This window comes from Oncorhynchus tshawytscha, linkage group LG02, assembly GCF_018296145.1.
Source record: "Oncorhynchus tshawytscha isolate Ot180627B linkage group LG02, Otsh_v2.0, whole genome shotgun sequence".
In the NCBI taxonomy this organism is placed as follows: Eukaryota; Metazoa; Chordata; class Actinopteri; order Salmoniformes; family Salmonidae; genus Oncorhynchus; species Oncorhynchus tshawytscha.
The window spans coordinates 64767856-64788666 of record NC_056430.1 but is presented as its reverse complement, the minus strand read 5'-3'; the positions used below and the strand labels follow the sequence as shown (position 1 = coordinate 64788666).

General features: G+C 46.1%; 1 protein-coding gene across 1 annotated transcript in view; it reads right to left on the bottom strand.

The window, feature by feature from the left end:
- Positions 1-20811, bottom strand: part of LOC112245614 (regulatory-associated protein of mTOR-like) — a 184045-nt gene that overhangs the window by 4906 nt on the left and 158328 nt on the right. Inside the window, 11 exon segments of the mRNA XM_042302607.1 lie at positions 1279-1406; positions 2590-2696; positions 10810-10911; positions 12436-12560; positions 13032-13146; positions 16499-16604; positions 19195-19305; positions 19757-19845; positions 19848-19931; positions 19934-19947; positions 20145-20248. Coding sequence (XP_042158541.1) covers positions 1279-1406; positions 2590-2696; positions 10810-10911; positions 12436-12560; positions 13032-13146; positions 16499-16604; positions 19195-19305; positions 19757-19845; positions 19848-19931; positions 19934-19947; positions 20145-20248 — 1085 coding nt within the window.

Sequence of the window (20811 nt, the reverse complement as noted above, 5' to 3'; positions counted from 1 at the left end):
TCTCTTTGGGGATGAACTAAAATAATGTTTGGCTGAAGTTGCGCACGACCGTGTGGACACAGGATGTGGCAGGAGAGCTGGGAGCTTCCAGGTGAGAATACAGCAGAAATCAGTGATATGAGTCTTCAAATAAACCGCCAGTTTATTAGGTACACCACACCGTTCATGAAACTAGATCGCTCCTACAGACAGTCAGTCAAGTGGCTGTGACTCGCTATATAAAGCAGGGAGACAGGCATCAAGACATTCAGTTACTGTTTGGTTGAACGTCAGAATGGGGAAAAACAAGTGACCTAAGCGACTCTAAGCATGTTATGATCATTGGTGCCAGACGCTCCTGTATCTCAGAAACGGTTTTCCACGCACAACAGTGTCTAGGGTTTACTGAGAATGGAGCGACAAACAAAAAACACCCATTCTGTGGCAGTCCTGTGGGCGAAAACAGCTTGTTGATGAGTTCGAATGAGAATGGCAAGAACCGTGCAAGCTAACAGGCGGACCACAGACAGACAAATAAATAATGGTGCAGTACAGCAGTGGTATGCCAAACAGCATCTCGGAACGTACAACTCGTCGATCCTTGTCACGGATGGGTTATTGCAGCAGACGACCACACCGGGTTCCACTCCTATCAGCTAAAAACAAGAAGAAGTGGGCACGTGACCAAGACTAGACAATCGAGGAGTGGAAAAACATTGCCTGGAGCATGGCAGCAAGTTCAGTTTACTTGAGTGGCCTGCGTAGTCCCCAGATCTCAACCCAATACAGCATCAGAACGTACTGACGTCCAATCTGCGTGTGGAGCGTTTTCCGACGTCTTGGAGAATGCCCCGAAGAATTTAGGTTGTTTTGGTGGCAAAGGAGAGTCCGACCCAGTACTAGATTGGTGTACCTAATAAACTGTCCGGTAAGTGTATATGAGATGACGTAAGAAAAAAAATGATTAACAGCGTTACCTATTTTGCTTTGCACATACGATTTTACATTGTGTTTGATGATAATTAAGGGGATAAAATATATCTGATGCTAATGGGAGTTTCATCAAACATTAAGACACACAGCTTCTCTTTGTTCTACTGGGAATAAGAAGCCCTATGATTAGAAATGAATTAGGAAGAATAGAACATTCACATTGATCTCAAGTCACATTTTAGACAGAATAATGTGACCAGGTTCGTGTGCATGCAGGGATGATTCTCATTGTTGAAGCCTTTATGAAAGTCAGTGTGGAGGCAGCATTAAAAGTGTGCGTCTGTGTTGGCGAGTGAGAACACTCACCACTCGTTGGCGCCCATTCTCCTGTCATAGAGGCGGACCGAGCCGTCGCCCAGCCCCGCTGCGATGAGAGACCGCTGTGAGTCACATGATAGGCAAGTCACACAGCTGTCTGCCCCCGTTGGGATGTCCTGGTAGACACACACACACACACACACACATACAATTAGTTCAAGCAATGTGGGGGGGAAAAAACGTAATTACATAGTCGTTGCCGTGACATAACAAACGTTGTGGTTGTCACGGCGCTCATTAAACATTGAGTAACTGGCTAACAACTCGATCAATCACGTCAACAGCTGACTGATGGAGAATGCCGTCTGGGCTCTGCCATCAATACAGCCAGAGACAGGGCAGGGCTCGCATACCTACCATACTACTGTCTCTCAAATAAAGGGTTAACAAGTTGAATGGAAATACAACCGATAATGTTGAGCCAGGTGCTGAATACCAGGATGCATTCAGTGCCTTCAGAAAGTATTCATACTCCTGGACTTATTCCGCATTTTGTTATGTTACCGCCTGAATTCAAACTGGATTAAATACATCTTTTTCTCACCCATTATTCTGTACAGGCTTCCTTCTTTTCACTTTCATTTATGTTGGTATTGTGGAGTAACTACAATGTTGTTGATCCATTCTCAGTTTTCTACTATCACAACTATTCAACTAACTGTTTTAAAGTCACCATTGGACTTAGGGTGAAATCCCTGTGCGGTTTCCTTCCTCTCTGGCAACTGAGTTAGGAAGTACGCCTGTATCCTTGTAGTGACTAAGTTTATTGATACACCATCCAAAGTGTAATTAATCATTTCACCATAATCAAAATGATCAAAATAATAATCAAAATAATATAAAATATAATATAAAATAATAATCATAATCATTTTTTATTTTTTTTACCCATCTACCAATAGGTGCCCTTCTTTGCGAGGCATTGGAAAACTTCCCTGGTCTTAGTGGTTGAATATGTGTTTGAAATTCACTGCTCGACTGATAATTGTATGTGTGGGGTACATAGAACGCAGTCATTCAAAAATCATGTAAAACACTATTGCACACAGAGTCTACGCAACTTATTATTTGACTTGTTGAGCACATTTGTACTCCTGAACTTATTTAGGCTTGCCACAACAAAGTACCCACCCTTCCACAGATTGTCATAATGCTCCCAATGGACCTATTGGTCAAAACTTGTAGAAAGGATTTGAGATGTGTCACCTGAGAAATCATGGATGTGCAGAGGCACCTGTGACATTTCAAAACAACGTCGTTGATAAACGGGTTAGTTATGTTCAGTGTGTTTCCCTTCACCTGAACCTTCATCTCCCTCTCCGTGTCCCAGATCCTGATGACCCTCACGTCTCCAGACGTCATCAGCAGCCCTGTCTCCTGCTCCCAGTCCACCACCATGCCTGCACCTAAGAGAGGACTCTGGTTAGTAACACACACAGACAGAACGATACAAGGGAACACACACAGGCAGAAACAACATTGACAAAGACCCAGCTGTCAATGCCTGGGACACGGGGGCATGATCTACCAGCTGAGCATGGGTCATGATGTAATCTGCCAAAAGTTCTGACACACAGACTGGTGGATGTAAACAGGAAACACACCATCTGAGTCAATTGTGGGTCTAATGGCCACTGTCATCAGCCGTCAGGATATCACCAACACCTATCCAACCCTAAGGTTAGGGGCTAGGGGTCGATTTGGAAAACTGAGGCGGCTGCCAACCCTGTGACTCACAACAGTCGGAGGTTAAAAGACCTACTCCTCTTGGGGGCTTTACTTGGCTCATTGCACGCTATCGTCTCCTTGTGGCAGGCCGGGCGCCTGCAGGGTTGACCTTGGTCGTCAGGTGAACAGTGTTTCCTCCAACACATTGGTGCGGCTGGCTTTCGGGTTTAGCAGGCGGGTGTTAAGGAGCACGGTTTGGTGGGTCAGGTTTCGGAGGACGCATGACTCAACCGTCGCCTCCCGAGCCCGTTCGGGGAGTTTCAGCGATGAGACGAGATCAAAATTGGGAGGCAAAAATAGGGGGTCAAAAAAGCAAAACAAAAAGACGAACTGCTCTACCAGATGTTACTACTGGCAGGCTGTAGTGACAGGGTGTCACACCCAGAGAGAGAGAGAGAGAGAGAGAGAGAGAGAGATATGAGAGAGAAAGACAGATTAGAGAGAAAGTTGACAATTTGGTTATTATTTTCATATTGTAAATAGCCAAGGTAAGCTTTAGTAATATGTACATTGTTATATCATGCCAATAAAGCAAATTGAATTGAAAGAGAGCGAAAGACCGAGAGAGAGAGAATGAGAGATTAGAGAGAGAAAGAGAAAAACAGATTAGAGAAAGAAAGAGATCAGAGATTAAGACAGCGAGAGAGATCAGAGAGAAAGACAGCGAAAGAGATCAGAGAGAAAGACAGCGAGAGAGATCAGAGAGAAAGACAGCGAGAGAGAGACAGCGAGAGAGATCAGAGAGAAAGACAGCGAGAGAGATCAGAGAGCGAGAGAGATCAGAGAGAAAGACAGCGAGAGAGATCAGAGAGAAAGACAGCGAGAGAGATCAGAGCGAGAGATCAGAGTGAGAGAGATCAGAGCGAGAGATCAGAGAGAAAGACAGCAAGAGAGATCAGAGAGAGAGATCAGAGAGAAAGACAGCGAGAGAGATCAGAGAGAGAAAGACAGCGAGAGAGATCAGAGACAGCGAGAGAGCATTTAGAGAGATGAGACAGCGAGAGATTAGAGAGAGAATAAAACAGAGAGAGATTAGACAGATTAGAGAGAAAGAGATTAGCGAGCAAGAGAGAGAGCAAGACAGAGATTAGAGAGAAAGAGATGAGAGAAAGACAGAGAAAGACAGAGTATAGAGAGAGAGATGAGAGTTTGAGAGATAAGAGCATGAAAGATTAGAGAGAGTGCGAGAGAAAGCACGTGAGAGGGCACGCGAGAGATTATAAAAAGCGGGAGAGAGCGGGAGAAGCCCTCGGCACCTCCATATGCTGCTACTGAGAGTGAGAGTCACAGAGCTAAACTGTGGTCGCGTCTCAACCGTACTTGATAAACCGCTCTGTGACTCCTGGCAGAGGGCAGGGGGCGTAGCCTAACCTTACCTTGAGGCTAAACCCCAGCGTGGCTAGCTAGCTCTGGCGTCACAGCTACGCGGGCTGTTAGCTAGCTCTGGCGTCACAGCTACGCGGGCTGTTAGCTAGCTCTGGCGTCACAGCTACGCGGGCTGTTAGCTAGCTCTGGCGTCACAGCTACGCGGGCTGTTAGCTAGCTCTGGCGTCACAGCTACGCGGGCTGTTAGCTAGCTCTGGCGTCACAGCTACGCGGGCTGTTAGCTAGCTCTGGCGTCACAGCTACGCGGGCTGTTAGCTAGCTCTGGCGTCACAGCTACGCGGGCTGTTAGCTAGCTCTGGCTCACATGCAGACGAGTGGGGGAACACTTCAGAGTGTACTCGGCCACACACACACGAACGAACATCTGTGATTCCCCCATTACACACACGCGTGCACACACACACGTGCACACACAAACACACGCGTGCACACAAACAGAACGTCTGGCCCCATTCAGAGACCAGAGACTAAGGGAGATGAGGCATTCCTTTGAAGTCTGGAGCTCTGTGTTAGTGAGAAATTCCCATCTCTTGTTGATGAGGAAAGAGGGAGAGGAAGAGAGTGCAGCAGAGAAACCCTAATCTTGTTTATTATAACTAACTATTCCAGTCAGATAGTACTAAAGTCAATGCTCACAAGCAAGGGTTGGAAACTCCAAATATTTCCAATCGTTTCCTTATGAACCAGAAGCACATTTTGTTTTGCTCCATCCCAATGTTCTGACCAGCATAATAAAGTTCGGAACCAGAAGAAAGTACCATTTTAGAGAATTTGGCAGTAAGTCCAAATGGCCGGCCTCACAACCTTACCTAGAAAACTAGCTGGCAGACAAAAAAGAGAGAACGTTGTTAACCGGTTCCCATGCTTTTAAAATAATGCTTATGTTCCTGAACACTAGAGATCACTTTCGTTCCGGGTTCTGTTTCCGTCCCTCAAAAAAGCTTCATTCTTTCGAGTTTTCGGATTTGTTCCCTGAACCGGTTCCATCCCCTGCTTACAAGCCAACACACTGACTGAACCCAATGTCAGGAAAATAAGGGAACAAAACGGTCCACCCCATCTCTCATTCTTCCCATCCCATCTTTATTCTCCTCCCACTCCGACAACTCTCTTTTCTCTTCACTCCCTCCATACAGTTCAACCGTAACCAACTCCAATCAAAAACATCTCTCAGGCGCTGAAAGGTCACATCAGGGTCAACGCATTGAGTTCTTACACAGACTATGTCTCAACTTCCCTAAAATGAGAGAATCAGCAGCATAACCAGGGATCTTAGAAGTCCACACATATATCAATAGCGACATTATAGATGGAGATGCCTGACTGAGGGAGTGGATGTGAGGTAGTGCTGGAGGCCCATTGTTCTCCTTAATAACGACTACAAAGGCGGCTAATGATTTAGTTAGCATTAGCATACTGTATAATGGAATGGATATTCCGGGGCTGCCTGTGCGCGGGTGTTGCTGGTGCGTATAGATGCTAGCTGCAAGCGCAATTAGGTTATCCCTACAGCTAGTGTTCGCATAAACTAGCGTTAGCAGTCTCTAGTGGCTACGATAGCCCCATTCCACTACTCATTCTGCCCCTGGCTCTCTTCCCTAATACCCTTCTCTATAGCTCTCCTTACATATCCCTCAGTCTCACTTCATATTCCCATCACTCATTATTTCTCTCTAGGAGACTAGCACTGCCTCTGCATTCTCAATCCACACCATTATCACCTGTTGATGGACTGGCTTTCACACACGCCGCAGTTTATTAAAGACTGCGCCCCGACTTCAACTTCCCTCCTCTCTCTCTTTTATTCCCTTAATTGTGTTTGCTTTGAAAGTGTCCTCCAGGACCCCGGTGATGGAATTAACTAGGACTACGCTGCACAAGCCTATAGTTAACGATGAGGGCGTCACCACGGATGGGGTTGATTTGATGGACACGGGCACTGGTAGTTGATTAGGCTTCTGGCGCTAGGCTAGTTGACCTGTGAGCTGACGAGACAAACAACTCAAGAGTGGAACCTGTATTACAGACTAAGGGAGTCTGAGTATTAGAGCAGTGATGACTAAAAACTTTGGGTCCAGAGTCGCTGAGACATCTGAGCCTTCTCTCATATTCACCCTCTGTTTTAGTTTGTCCCTCTCACAGTCCCTCTCTCTGTCTATCTGTCCACCCCCCTCTGTTCCTCTCGCTCTGTGGACGTATCCTCTTTTAGTCCTACATCTCCCAGCCACAAGCTCCCAGTGGCCTTTTTAACAAGCCTCCAGCCATCCAGTGTATGTGGAGTAGGACAGCCCCAGGACTGCCCTACTTTCACTCAAACTTCCCCAGTCTAGTCAGAGAAAAAGAAAACTTCCTCAAGCTGCTGCAGGAGAATGAGAGTTGAGGGGAGCGATAGACGAGAGAGAGAGAGAGAGAGAATGAGAGAGGGGGGAGAGCGCAAGATGTTATAAACGACATTTGCATGAGAACTTAATTAGGTCTGCGCTCTGTCTGTGTGGACGGGAAGTCGATGTGGGTCTCCCTCTCCGGAATGCTAAACAAACACTAATGATAACTCCATAGGGTGTAATGAGGGCTGAGAGGGAGACGGCGCTGCTCCACAACAGATAGAAAATAAACAGCACCCAAACAGGCAGGCAGGCTCTCCCTCTCTCTTCCCCCCTTCTCATATCTCTCTCTCGGTCAATCCATCACTTTCTCGCCTCTCTCCCCCTATCCCTTCCATCTCTCTCTCTCTCTACCCTCCTTCCCAATCTCTATGGTCTTCTCTCTGACACACATTACATGCCAATTCAGCTGCAGAGGAAAAACCCAAGTCTGGATGAAGACAGTTTTAAGGCCCCTTGCTTGGCTGTGGAGGGAACTAATCATTGGTACTGTAGAGTCTGGAGTAAGGGCCTCAGGGCTAGAGGTTCATTATTTCTACTATCAACATCCCACATTACCAGCAGGCCTCTAATTATACACTGTAGATTATTTTTCAGGGCATCCTCAATCATGTTATAACCCATATGGGGGTGCAGTGATGACAGTTGTAAGACTAATGTGGGTTCCCTGATTAGTACACTACTCCCACTGGAACTCCTGTAATTCCAACCCTGCAATGATACCGAGGCCGATAGAACCAGAAACGGCACATTCACATTGGAGCTGAAGCATTGCTCTAACTACGTCGACACAAACTGTTTTTATTATCAGGGTAAAACAAGCACACAATTCATAAAAACTAAAAAGACAAATCTGAGTTGTTAATATACCCGCATTTAACTTTGCGTGTAAAAGCTTACAGTTAAAACTAGAGTCGTCTGGGCAGAGTTCAACCCCCTTCATGTCTGTTTTGTACATGACCACTGGTAGGAAGACACGGTACCAGCTTTAGCCTGTGGAGAGAGGGATACTGACGAAAGGGAGGCCTGGGAGGGGGGCGGATCAGGCTACAGGAGGAAGTAGTAGTGCAGGGGCAGACTGCTGGGGTTTGTGCAGCACACTGAGTCAGACGAGAGGAAAAGACGACGGCAGCACTCACCTCCCTGTCCCTTAGTCCTGTCCAGACAGATGGAGACCCGCCTGGCCAGACCTGCGAGGGGAGGAGCAGAAAGGAGGAGGCAGGGGGATGGGGGAAGGAGAGTCAGAAGCACATCAGCCCCAGCACCTCACACTGTTAGCAAGGACCCCCGCATGCACAGACACACACGCTCTCTGTGTTTTTGTTTGTGCGAGTTTGAATCCCACACAGACAGACACACAGACAGATAGATAGACACATAAGCCCACACAGCCACACACACAATGAGAAGCGGAACAACAAGGCTGCAGTTTACCCAACATGACATCTTCCAAATGAATACCGCTGATACACCCCGATCAAAAACTATGAGAGAGAGATATTCCACTACTCAACTACTGGCTGTGCATTTAAAAACAGGCTCCAGATAGCTACACTCCATCTTAAATCATATATGCACCCTACGGCCTTGGCCAAAAGTAGTGTACTATATAGGGAATAGGGTTCCATTTGGGATGCAGGTCATATCTCATCTAAAAGCCTAGAGGGCAGAGGAGTCTAAATCGACCTGTACCACAGGGAAGACGAGTGTGTGCACACCTCGTTGAATGCATGTGTGTGTACGTACGCATGTGTGTATACCGAGTGTACGAAACATTAGGAACACCTTCCAAATATTGAGTTTCACTCCCTTTAACCCTCAGAACAGCCTAAATTCGTCAGGGCATGGACTCTACAAGGTGTTGGAAGCGTTCAACAGGGATGGTTGCCCATGTTGACTCTAATGCTTCCCACAGTTTTGTCAAGTTGGCTGGATGTCCTTTGGGTGGTGGACCATTCTTGATACACACTGGAAACTTATGTGAAAAACCCAGCAGCATTGTAGTTCTTGACACACTCAAACCAGTGCGCTTGGCACCTACAACCATACCCCGTTCAAAGGAACTTATATGTTTTGTTTTGCCCATTCACACTCCGATTGACACACAATCCATGTCTCAATTCTCTCAAGGTTTGAAAATCCTTCTTTAACCTGCCTCCTCCCCTTCATCTACACTGATTGAAGTGGATTTAACAAGTGACATCAATAAGGGATCTTAGCTTTCACCTGGACTCACCTGGTCAGTCTATGTCGTGGAAAGAGCATGTTTTGAACACAGTTTATAAGTGTGAATGTGTGTGTTCTGCAATACAACAGGACTAACTGCATATAGCATAGTGATACAATTAACACCAACTATTACAGTGTAGGGGAGCTGGCAGCCTTGTTCTGCTAGAGGAAGATGAACATAAAACCAACCAAAGTCAACGTAGCAGCAAAGTAGCAAGACAGAGTTGGAGGATCTCAATGACATGAGACAAAATGAGGAGGAATAGCGCCCGACAAGTCATTACTGGATGGAGGGGTAGAGTGAGTGTTATGGAGATGGGGAGATTTGGAAGGTGTGTGTGTGCGTGCTTCTGAAGCAGTTACAATCGGTGCCAACGATGATCTCACGATGGCATCTGTTCATTGCAAGTGCGCCAGCTGTATCAATGCAAGCTTGAGCTGTGCAGACCATCTCTACCCCCCTCTACCTCCAAGGTGAAGTGGTGGTTAGTTACCCTGCGAAATCCTGATTGTTGAATACCTTGTTGTTGACTGTGATATCTGCCCTACTCTGAAATCTGCAGGGATGTGTGTGTGTATGACAGTTCTCCCTGTGACGCTAGTTAACTGTGTCACCTCTCAGCAGGCACCCTGAGCAGGGACGCTGCTCATCTTTGTTAAGGTGGGACACACACAGCTGGTGGTCCGCTGTACTGTCAGTCGGAGCACACATGCACTCATTAGAATAGAATGAGTGTGTCTCATTCCATGATTCGACACAGAGCTGTCAGAGCTAACGTCCTGCTAGCTAGCTCCCTTGCCTGTCCTCCTCCACATCCAGCACAGATAATAATGGAATGTGAATCAGCTATGTATTGAATATCATCCTTGACCTGTATATAGTCACACACTTTTCTTCTACCGTACATTCTCAGTTACACTGTTTATACTCAGCACATATTTATTTATATACTGGATACCTGGCATAGCGCACTCTTAATATATCTAGTGCTGTACATAGCCTTCTTCATATATCTGGTGTAAATTCATCTGGTGTACATACGTAGAGATTGCATTTGGATTACACTGTTACAGTGCTTTGTGGGTTGTTAATTAGCACCCGCTATTTTTTAAATTTTACCTTTATTTAACTAGGCAAGTCAGTTAAGAACAAATTCTTATTTTCAATGACGGCCTAGGAGCAGTGGGTTAACTAGCTTGTTCAGGGGCAGAACGACAGATTTGTACCTTGTCAGCTCAGGGATTTGAACTTGCAACCTTTCGGTTACTAGTCCAGCACTCTAACCACTAGGCTACCCTGCTGCCCCATAACATCTGCTAAACTGTGTATGCGACCAATAAGCGTTGATTTGATACAATCTCAAATGAATGAATGAATTCAGTAGCCAATTTCCTGCACCTGCCATCCATAAGCCTACAGTTCTCTGAACCATCATACGTCAGAGAAGTACAGGAGAGGAACATAGACAAGCAAATGGCAGATGTAGAGTGGGAAATATGCGGGGGTTGGAGAGTTGGTGGAAAGGGGACGTGGGGAGATGGGGGTCTGAATTCTGAGCGGGTGAGGAGGAGGGGGGACTTGAATGATTGTGGACACTAGAACTAGGTGGATTGAGGGTTTGGGATAGAGGGGTGGATGGGAATGGGGTAAAGGTTGTATTGTGTGGTGGTGGGACGGGGGGGTAAAACTGAAGCCGACGGGGAGGTACACTGAGGGTCTAGGCTGATAAACGGAGGGGGTCTAGGGGGTAAATAGCGTGGTCTTTACTGTGGGCGCTGGAGGAGGGCTGACCTCGGGTGGTGGGGAGCATGTCGGACAGGCCCTGCCACGCCGTCACCATCTCGGGGTTCCGCTGGTCGGCAAAGTTCTTCCAGATACGCAACGCCCCGTCATCTAGAGGGAGGGAGGGGGGAGAGGATGTTTGGAGAAAGGAAGGAAGGGGGGGTGACAAAGAAGGAAAAGTAAAGAGAAAAAACCTCCAGATATCATACAAGGTTAGAGGTCGCAAACAACTTCCATATTTACACTTGCAGAAACACGTCCCCCCTCTGTGCCCATGAGAGATGAAGCGCATGCACATGGATTTACATTAACCGCTATGGCCTCGAGCGCGTACGTGACCTAAGAGTGCTGAAAGAACACAACAGGAGCACAGTCTATGGCTGTATCCCAAATGACACCCTATTCCCTACATAGTGCACTACTTTTGACCAGAGCCCTATGGGCGCACTATACAGGGAATAGGGTGCTATTTGGGAGGCATCCTATCCCTTAACATGCATCTCTGAACAAAAGAGATAACGGACAAGTTCTTACTTCGGGTCGACACAAAGCAACCGTCAAGCAATTTGACCTAGTCTCTACAGCCTCAGGCTTTACAAACTCATATGTACAATACAATGCGCTTGTGCCTCTCCTTCTTGCCCGGTACCTTCCCACTGCTTTCAAGCCTACACACACACACACACACACACACACACACACACACAAATATAATACCATGCTCCCTGCCACTCATTGTACAAAGGCACCGCAAACTAAACTGAAACTAAGTTCAAGGTGGTGTTAACAGGGTCTTGTTTCTCTAGTCCTCCTGAACAGACTGCCAAAGAATCCCAGAACGTTCAGTATTGAACCGCTTATGTACACTCTTCTCTTCCTATAAGTAATGACGGATTCGTGCTCAATCCTTCACGTCAAGGTAGGGAAGAACTTCAAATACAGATGCATTTTGAAAGTATTCAGACAGGGCTGCAAACCAGGGTGAATGAATGACCATGATAAAAATTACAGACAAAACCACATTACTGTATATGACGTTGGAGCCGCAAAGCATTTTAACACAGCCCTGCGATAATTGGTTTCACGTGGAAAATAAAGTGAACAGAATGGCGCTCTCCAGCAATTCAACATAATTCTGCCGACTTAATTCCTTTTATAATTATTTAAGACTGCATTTTTCACCCAGGGAACAATGTGTGCGTGTGTGTTCCTGTCTGAGGATGTGAGTCAGGCTTTTGAGGCTTGCTTAACTTCAAGGTCCAGAAGAGAGAAAACATGCACATTTATTTACTGCAAAATGATGGTGTCCTTGAATTGAGGCAACTGGGGTCTATTTAGTTTCTGCATTTAGTTTGATTGGGTGATGCTGAAGTGATTGACTGCTTGGGAGTTTGTTCTATTTTTTTTACGTGTGTGTGCTTGCATATGTTTGTGCAAGATAATTGAGTCTGGGTGTATGTGCAAATTTTTGAGATGATCGCATGTGTGTGTTTATATTATACTTAATATAATAAACGGTGGCAGATTTCCGGCTGGGTGATTCAAACCGGCGACTTTTTGGTTACTGGCCCAACACTCTTTAACCGCTAGGCTACCTGCCTGTGTGTACAGTGTATAGGTGTGTGTGTGTCTGACCTGTAGCAGTGAGCAGCAGGGAGTAGTCATGTCCGTTGAGGTACTCCATAGCTGTGATGCGGGTGTAGCGAGGGTTCCCGTTGTAGAAATAGTCCAGCCTCTCTGCCTTCTCCCAGTCCCAGAAACTGCAGAACACACTTCAGTCACTTCCAGCACTTTAGTCACTTCCAGCCACTATACATCAAACCAAGAGTCTGTAGCACTGCCAGCTATGTCTCTGTGTGTGTCACTGGACTGTCATGGCCCTGATAGGGGACAGACTTTTCTCAGGGCTGCCACTACAGCATGTGTCTGAATGACCTGGTTCTGATGACTTTCAACTCTTTTCACAGAGACGAACACAAATAACCCACACCATATGGCTTGTTTCCACATATCCAGTCCTTTCAGATCAGCAAACAAACACAGTCAATGGCTACATCTCAAAATGACTTCCCATTTCTCATATACTGTAGTGCACCTTGTGTGAATAGTTTCTGAAGGCACTGTTTGTCTATTTTGGCCAAAATAGAGCATTATTTACAGGGACAGAATCATATGAGACAGTCAATAATGTGTTTCAAATATAGCTGAGGCGTTGTGCATAGGTCTCTCACCAGATGCTGTCTTTGTCTGCCACGGCGATGCAGGGGTTGAAGGGGTGGAACTTGACCACGGAGGGAACGCCAGGGTTACGGTTGATGAAGATCTGGTCGTCCAGACGTGTCACGCCTAGAGGGGGAGAAGACACCAGTCACCAAACAAGAATCAAACACCACACAATCCATATATATTATTTGGCTTCATCAATTAATGAAAATAAGTCTAAAGGTCTATATTTACATGGGTGTGTGACTGTGGTATCACGATAGTAAAGATACGTTTGGATGAAAACACTCATGTAACTCCCATAAAGACTGGAACATTTGATAGTGAGAGCCCTATTCAATAGTCCTACAGTCACATTACAATCCTTGTCTAAAGGTCTAGCTCTTGCTACGTAGCCATGACAACCATCACTTGTGTCGTCAAGGTGTCCTTCGGCTATCTGGAATGTCTCTAAGTGGACCGTCAGGAATTTCAGAGAAGAAATGCTAATTGAAAAAATAGTCATAAAGTCGTAACAAAAGAAATACTGGAAGAAAATGTTTTTAATCTAGCCTAGCGAGACCTTGGCAAGACCTTCGCCTCTGGACTTGATCAAAAGCTGAAAAGGGGTTCATTAAAAGCTAGTCTTGTCTGTGTCGTTTTCTCTACCATGCAAAATTCAATACCACGAGTGGAAAACCTTGTACTGTTGCTTTCAGCAAACTCATCACGTATTTCATCACAAATAAAACAGAAAAAACCAGACTTCAATCAGTTTTCCCTGTCTCTTCTCCTTCCCCGGCTCTCTTCTCCTTCCCCGGCTCTCTTCTCCTTCCCCGGCTCTCTCCTTCCCCTTCCTTCCCGGCTCTCTTCTCCTTCCCCGGCTCTCTTCTCCTTCCCCGGCTCTCTTCTCCTTCCCCGGCTCTCTTCTCCTTCCCGGCTCTCTTCTCCTTCCCCGGCTCTCTTCTCCTTCCCGGCTCTCTTCTCCTTCCCCGGCTCTCTTCTCCTTCCCCGGCTCTCTTCTTCCCCGGCTCTCTTCTTCCCCGGCTCTCTTCTTCCCCGGCTCTCTTCTTCCCTGTCTCTGTTCCACGGCTCTCTTCTTCCCTGTCTCTGTTCCCCGGCTCTCTTCTTCCCTGTCTCTCTGTTCCCCGGCTCTCTTCTTCCCTGTCTCTGTTCCCCGGCTCTCTTCTTCCCTGTCTCTGTTCCACGGCTCTCTTCTTCCCTGTCTCTGTTCCACGTCTCTCTTCTTCCCTGTCTCTGTTCCACGGCTCTCTTCTTCCCTGTCTCTGTTCCACGGCTCTCTTCTTCCCTGTCTCTGTTCCACGGCTCTCTTCTTCCCTGTCTCTGTTCCACGGCTCTCTTCTTCCCTGTCTCTGTTCCACGGCTCTCTTCTTCCCTGTCTCTGTTCCACGGCTCTCTTCTTCCCTGTCTCTGTTCCACGGCTCTCTTCTTCCCTGTCTCTGTTCCACGGCTCTCTTCTTCCCTGTCTCTGTTCCACGGCTCTCTTCTTCCCTGTCTCTGTTCCACGGCTCTCTTCTTCCCTGTCTTTGTTGTCCTCCCTCTCTTCTCTCCACCACTCTCAACCCTCTAATTTTTACTCCTCTGTTTCTTTACTCTCCTTTCTCACTCCCTCAGTCACTCTCCACCCTCCTACTCCTCCCTCTCTAACCTACCGGTCTCTCTCGCACTCTAACGTACCCCCTCCCTCCCCTTCTCTTTTCTCAGTCTGTCCATCTCCCCAGAGGCAGGAGAATGAATGAGGGCAGCCCTGATCTTTTAGTCTCTCAACTTAAGAGGATGGCAGAATGGGATGGTTAAAAGGGGAGAGAGCAATGCATGCGTATGTGAGCCTCAGCTCTGACGCCAATGGACTCGTAAGCGCGCGCGCGTGTGTGTGTGTGTGTGTGTTGTAGGAGCTGGCAGTGACGTGGGAGTGTTAGCCATTCTGTTTGAGCGGGCTCTTGACTTCACAGGGGGAGCTGCGCTGAAGCCTGGGGTCTTTAATGTGTGTGTAGTGTGTGTGTATCATGTGTAGTGTGTGTATAATGTGTATATAATGTGTGTGTGGGTCAGAGACCCGTATGGCAGCGATTTTGGAACGAGGGGAGTTTCCAATAGATCCTCGCTCCCCCTCTAGCCTCAATTGCATACTCACATTCCCCTCACTGGTGTGTGTTTCAATCTTCAAATATCCCCCTGCCACGGTATGCCACTGTATGTGTGACTGAGTGCACATTTGTTTTTCTTCTATACTGTGAGTAAGTGTCTATACAACAGTGACAGCAAATCTACATAGTGTCTGTGTGTATTTATGTGTAGCTATACATAGTGTCTGTGTGTATTTATGTGTAGCTATACATAGTGTTTGTGTGTATTTATGTGTAGCTATACATAGTGTTTGTGTGTATTTATGTGTAGCTATACATAGTGTTTGTGTGTATTTATGTGTAGCTATACATAGTGTTTGTGTGTATTTATGTGTAGCTATACATAGTGTTTGTGTGTATTTATGAGTAGCTATACATAGTGTTTGTGTGCATTTATGAGTAGCTATACATAGTGTTTGTGTGCATTTATGAGTAGCTATACATAGTGTTTGTGTGCATTTATGTGTGGCTATACATAGTGTTTGTGTGTGTATTTATGTGTGGCTATACATAGTGTTTGTGTGTATGTATGAGTAGCTATACATAGTGTTTGTGTGTATTTATGTGTAGCTATACATAGTGTTTGTGTGTATTTATGAGTAGCTATACATAGTGTTTGTGTGCATTTATGAGTAGCTATACATAGTGTTTGTGTGCATTTATGAGTAGCTATACATAGTGTTTGTGTGCATTTATGTGTGGCTATACATAGTGTTTGTATTTATGTGTGGCTATACATAGTGTTTGTGTGTATGTATGAGTAGCTATACATAGTGTTTGTGTGTATGTATGTGTAGCTATACATAGTGTTTGTGTGTATGTATGTGTAGCTATACATAGTGTTTGTGTGCATTTATGTGTAGCTATACATAGTGTTTGTGTGTATTTATGTGTAGCTATACATAGTGTTTGTGTGTATTTATGTGTAGCTATACATAGTGTTTGTGTGTATTTATGTGTAGCTATACATAGTGTGTGTGTATTTATGTGTAGCTATACATAGTGTCTGTGTGTATTTATGTGTAGCTATACATAGTGTCTGTGTGTATTTATGTGTAGCTATACATAGTGTCTGTGTGTATTTATGTGTAGCTATACATAGTGTTTGTGTGTATGTATGTGTAGCTATACATAGTGTCTGTGTGTATTTATGTGTAGCTATACATAGTGTCTGTGTGTATTTATGTGTAGCTATACATAGTGTCTGTGTGTATTTATGTGTAGCTATACATAGTGTCTGTGTGTATTTATGTGTAGCTATACATAGTGTCTGTGTGTATTTATGTGTAGCTATACATAGTGTTTGTGTGTATTTATGTGTAGCTATACATAGTGTTTGTGTGCGTCACCTCTCTGCGTGATACGTTGACTCTGTTTTCGAACGCGGGCGTTCCTCAGGAACCTCCACTCCCTCTCTTTCCTCACCTGGCTCTCCACATCATGCTCTTCTGGGATCTAGAGAGAGAGACATGTTTTATTTCTATTAGATTGAATGTCTAAACTGGAAGTGATTACAGAGCTAAGAGAATAAGACACTTGCTTCCCTTCCCCTCTCTCTCCTCCAGTCATACTCCTTCATGGTATAAAGACAAGAGCTTTGTGCTACTGGGCTAAACGAAGAGGGTTGCTTCTCAGACTGCTAAGTGTTCCCTCCCACGTTTCAACACTCCCTCATCCTCTTCCTGCCCATCTAACACTCTTATCTCACCCTCTCCTCTCCTTCTGTCATCCCATTCTTTGGAATGATGGGTTAATGAGCTAAATGAAGAGGATCCCCTCTTAGGCTCCAACTGTTAAAAGCTCTATCCTTGCTTGTCCTCTCATCTCCCCCCCCTCTCCATCCATCCATTATCCCCTCCTTCTCCCTCCATCGCCCCTCTTTGAGGGCTGCCTCTCAGGCTGTGTTGAGGGGTTTTCTCCCTCACACCCCCCTCTTTCTCTCCATCCATTCATCCCTCTATTTCTGAGGGCTGCCTCTCAGGCTGTTTTGATGTTTTTCTCCATCCCTCAGTCCCTGACAGGGAGAGAATCATTAGTGAGCGTCAATGGCGGTCCTCGGGTGTAACTGCAGAGGGCAATGAAGGGATCGAGTTTGAGTGTTTTGGTGTGTGTCTGTGCATGCGTGCATTTCTGTGTAGATGTGTGTTTCTAAGTGGATGTGTGTGCATGTGTGTTTCTGTGCGTCTGATGTGCGCACAGACATTTCTATGTAAATGTGTGTGTGTGTGTGTGTGTGTGCGCGTGTCCCTGTGTGTATAGCTGTAACCATTAGCATTATGGACAGGGCTGGTAATATACAGAGAAAGACTGTAATGGAGTGTAATGGTGGAGTGTTGTGAGGCCAGAGTGTTGCTGCTTATTAAGTACATGCCCCACCAGGCTCCCTGCTCTGCCCTCCGAATACTTAACACTAACAGAGCAGCCACACACTGACTGGATCCCAAACGGCACCCTATACCCTACGCAGTGCCCTACTTTTGACCAGGGCCCATAGTGTGTTTTATATGGAATAAGGAGCCATTGACTGCTACCGCATGTAGATTCATACGCTGTGGTAATAACCACCAAGCACTCAGAGCGGTGGAGGGAGGGACAGATGGAGGGGGGTGGAGCGAGACAGGGAGAAAAAGGAATGGAAGGGGGGAAGGGAGGGTGGAGAGCGAGTAGAAGGGTGGCGAGAGAGAGTAGAAGGGTGGAGAGAGAGAGTAGAAGGGTGGAGAGAGAGTAGAAGGGTGGAGATTAAGAGTGATTAAGTAAAGGACTCAAGGGAATAGTGTGTGCAAGTCAATGTTTGCTTGTACATCTCTACAGCGCTAAGACATTAAGGCCTGCCTCAGTCAGCGCTGATGAGTGTGTGTGTGTGTGTGTGTGTGTGTGTGTGTGTGTGTGTGTGTGTGTGTGTGTGTGTGTGTGTGTGTGTGTGTGTGTGTGTATGTGTCAAGGTGAGAGGCTGTCATGATGCTGGGTCTCATCTTGGGCTGCAGGATATGGGCAAATAATCTAATTGGCATGACAACGAATGAAAAAAGCCAGGTAGAGTAGAAGTTGTTGTGACAGAGTAGGAACCAAAGTGTTGGTCAGTTTCCCAGGGGACCCTTATTACATTTGAAAGTTACATTCATGGTAAAAACATTTTTTTTTAAATGCAGCCTCTTGCAATATGGATATCTCAGCCACTAATGTGGGACATTACACACTGACTGTACAATGAACCTGGCTGACAAATGACGGAAACACACACACACCAAAGGTCTGCTAATGGTTATATACACACACACACACACACACCTCGTACTGCTGACACATTGATATGATAACCTGTGTACAGACTTTTAGACACAACGGCTCTTTATGGGAGCGTTCCAGAATTTGCAAACGCAGCTTTCTCATTTGTACTTCTGCAAAGTGAATACCTCTGCCTCTCTCTTCCCGCTCTCGTTTTCCTCTCGCTCTCATCCGTCTCATCTCACTCCATCACCCCTTGTTTTTCTTTCCTTCTAAACCATGTCCCCACTTTGTTCCTCCCTCTCTCTCTCTCCTGTTTCTCAAGCCAATTCTCTGCTTCTCTCTTATCCACCTAGTGTCTCTCTCCAACCTTTTCTCTCTCTCACCTCCAGACCAGTGGCAGTTTGGCAAAGTCAAGACGAGCTGACAGCGTTTCTTTTTCTCTTTCAGAGGATGGAGAGATGAAAGGCGGGTTTTAGAAAGTGTTGGAGGGAGTTTGCGGTTCCCCTAACGGCATTGCCAAGGTGCGTGTGTGTGAGAATGAGAGTGTGTGAGAATGGGAGTGTGTGTGTGTGAGGACGTTTGTGTGTCGGAGTGAGTGAGTGTGTGGAGACAGCCATACACATGACTCAGCTGCTTCCTCTGACCATCAAATGAAGGTCAGGTGCTGTAACAGCCTAAACAGGTACTGAGACACACTACAGTATTGTGTGTGTGTGTGTGTGTGTTTAAGAGTGTGTGTTTAAGAGAGGCGGCGAGAGAGAGAGTGTGTGACAGAGAAAGAGGGATGAAAATAGGGGAGAGAAGTGTAGTACAGTACCTTCATAACAGGCTGAGCAAAGTACTTGGCGCTCCAGTCACACAGCCCTGTAGACAGGTTAGCATTCATGTAGGCCTTGTGACCTCCTGGGTCATCTGCATCATCCCCAGCCTGACACACACACACACACACACACACACACACACACACACACACACACACACGCAGATAATTACAAAATATTCACATTTTAACACAGTAACACTAATACACACCACCACACTCTCAGAATTCATTATGAAAGATGATCCAAAAATACGTGTCTGGGAGTTCTTTCATAATGAATCAAACAGACTAAATTGACTAAAATGAAGCATCTTAATCAAGTTGGATAAAAACATTTCTCCAGAAGCCTTAATTGAGCAATAGAGGTAATTAGCATAAACGTATTGTTTAAATGAGATTTCTTCTCAACTACCACGTCTTCCTTTACTATAGACTTCGGAAGTCAGTTAGGGAAAGTTGCTATCACTCTAAATGTTCTTAGGTTATTTCTTATTTTCCTCCTTAAGAAACAAGTCAACCAGAAATGAGATTCTAGAAAATGAAGATGTCAGGGTACCTGTTCAGAGCCGGAGGGCCCCTTGTCGAACATCTTGCGCGTGCGGGGGAACTGGTGGGAGTGGGGGGCTTGTCCGCCCAGCGTGGGGGTGTAGGGGGCCGCGTGGGAGGCTGTTCACCTCCGCGTGTCGGGGGTTTGGGCACCTCGTTAGTCAGACTGGAGCTGCTGGCACTGGGCATGGGGGAGAACCACTGGGGGAAGAGGCAGATATGGGGGGAGGGGGAGGTTAGTGTAGGGGGCAGGAGAGCATTGGTGAGAAAATGAGGATGGTGGATGTAAAGTGGTGTGTGTGTTTGTGTGTCTGCTACACCAATAATCCTGGTAGGGTTAAGAATATGAAGATTGTGTGTAATATGAGTTGAGCGTGTGTGTGTGTGTATATCCTCACCCTGCCTGGTGGATGTGTGCCCCCTTGCTGGTGGGGCTGGCAGGGGCCGACTGGGTGAGAGAGCCAGAGTCCAGGATCCTCTGGGGCCGAGCGTTCATAGTGGCCTGGGGAGACAGAGACAGAGACAGGGCCTGAGAGACCGGCGACAGGAGGAGAAGAGAGACGGAGGGAAAAGAGAGAGCAGGAGTACAAAAAGTGAGAAATTATAATAGCCATTTAGAGCCTAATGTAATATCAAACATACGTAGGCTAAAACATACTTTGTAAGGAAACCTACTGTACTGTGTTCTGTAACTGTTGGGTGAACTTCGACTGTATTTCAACATATTACCCTTTGACAAATGATCTATACAACAACACCAGCAACAGAGATACCTTGAAATCCTCCCGGTACTGCACCCATCAATAACAGAATCAACGCCAGTATACACTGTAACAGCTATTCACCAGAGGAGAGTAAAACTCAATGAGGGAAACCTGATGAATAACAGTGAGTTGTTTACAAAAGCCAGAGCAGAGAGAAAAACCTGGTTGTCTTTAGGAGATCCAGTTAACACCAGCAAACAAACACATTTTACCATCTGGAATTGCCTTTTGATTTGATTTCTATGCTAATTGCCAGTAGTAGTGTGTGTGTGTGTGTGTGTGTTTAAGAGTTTGCTACTAT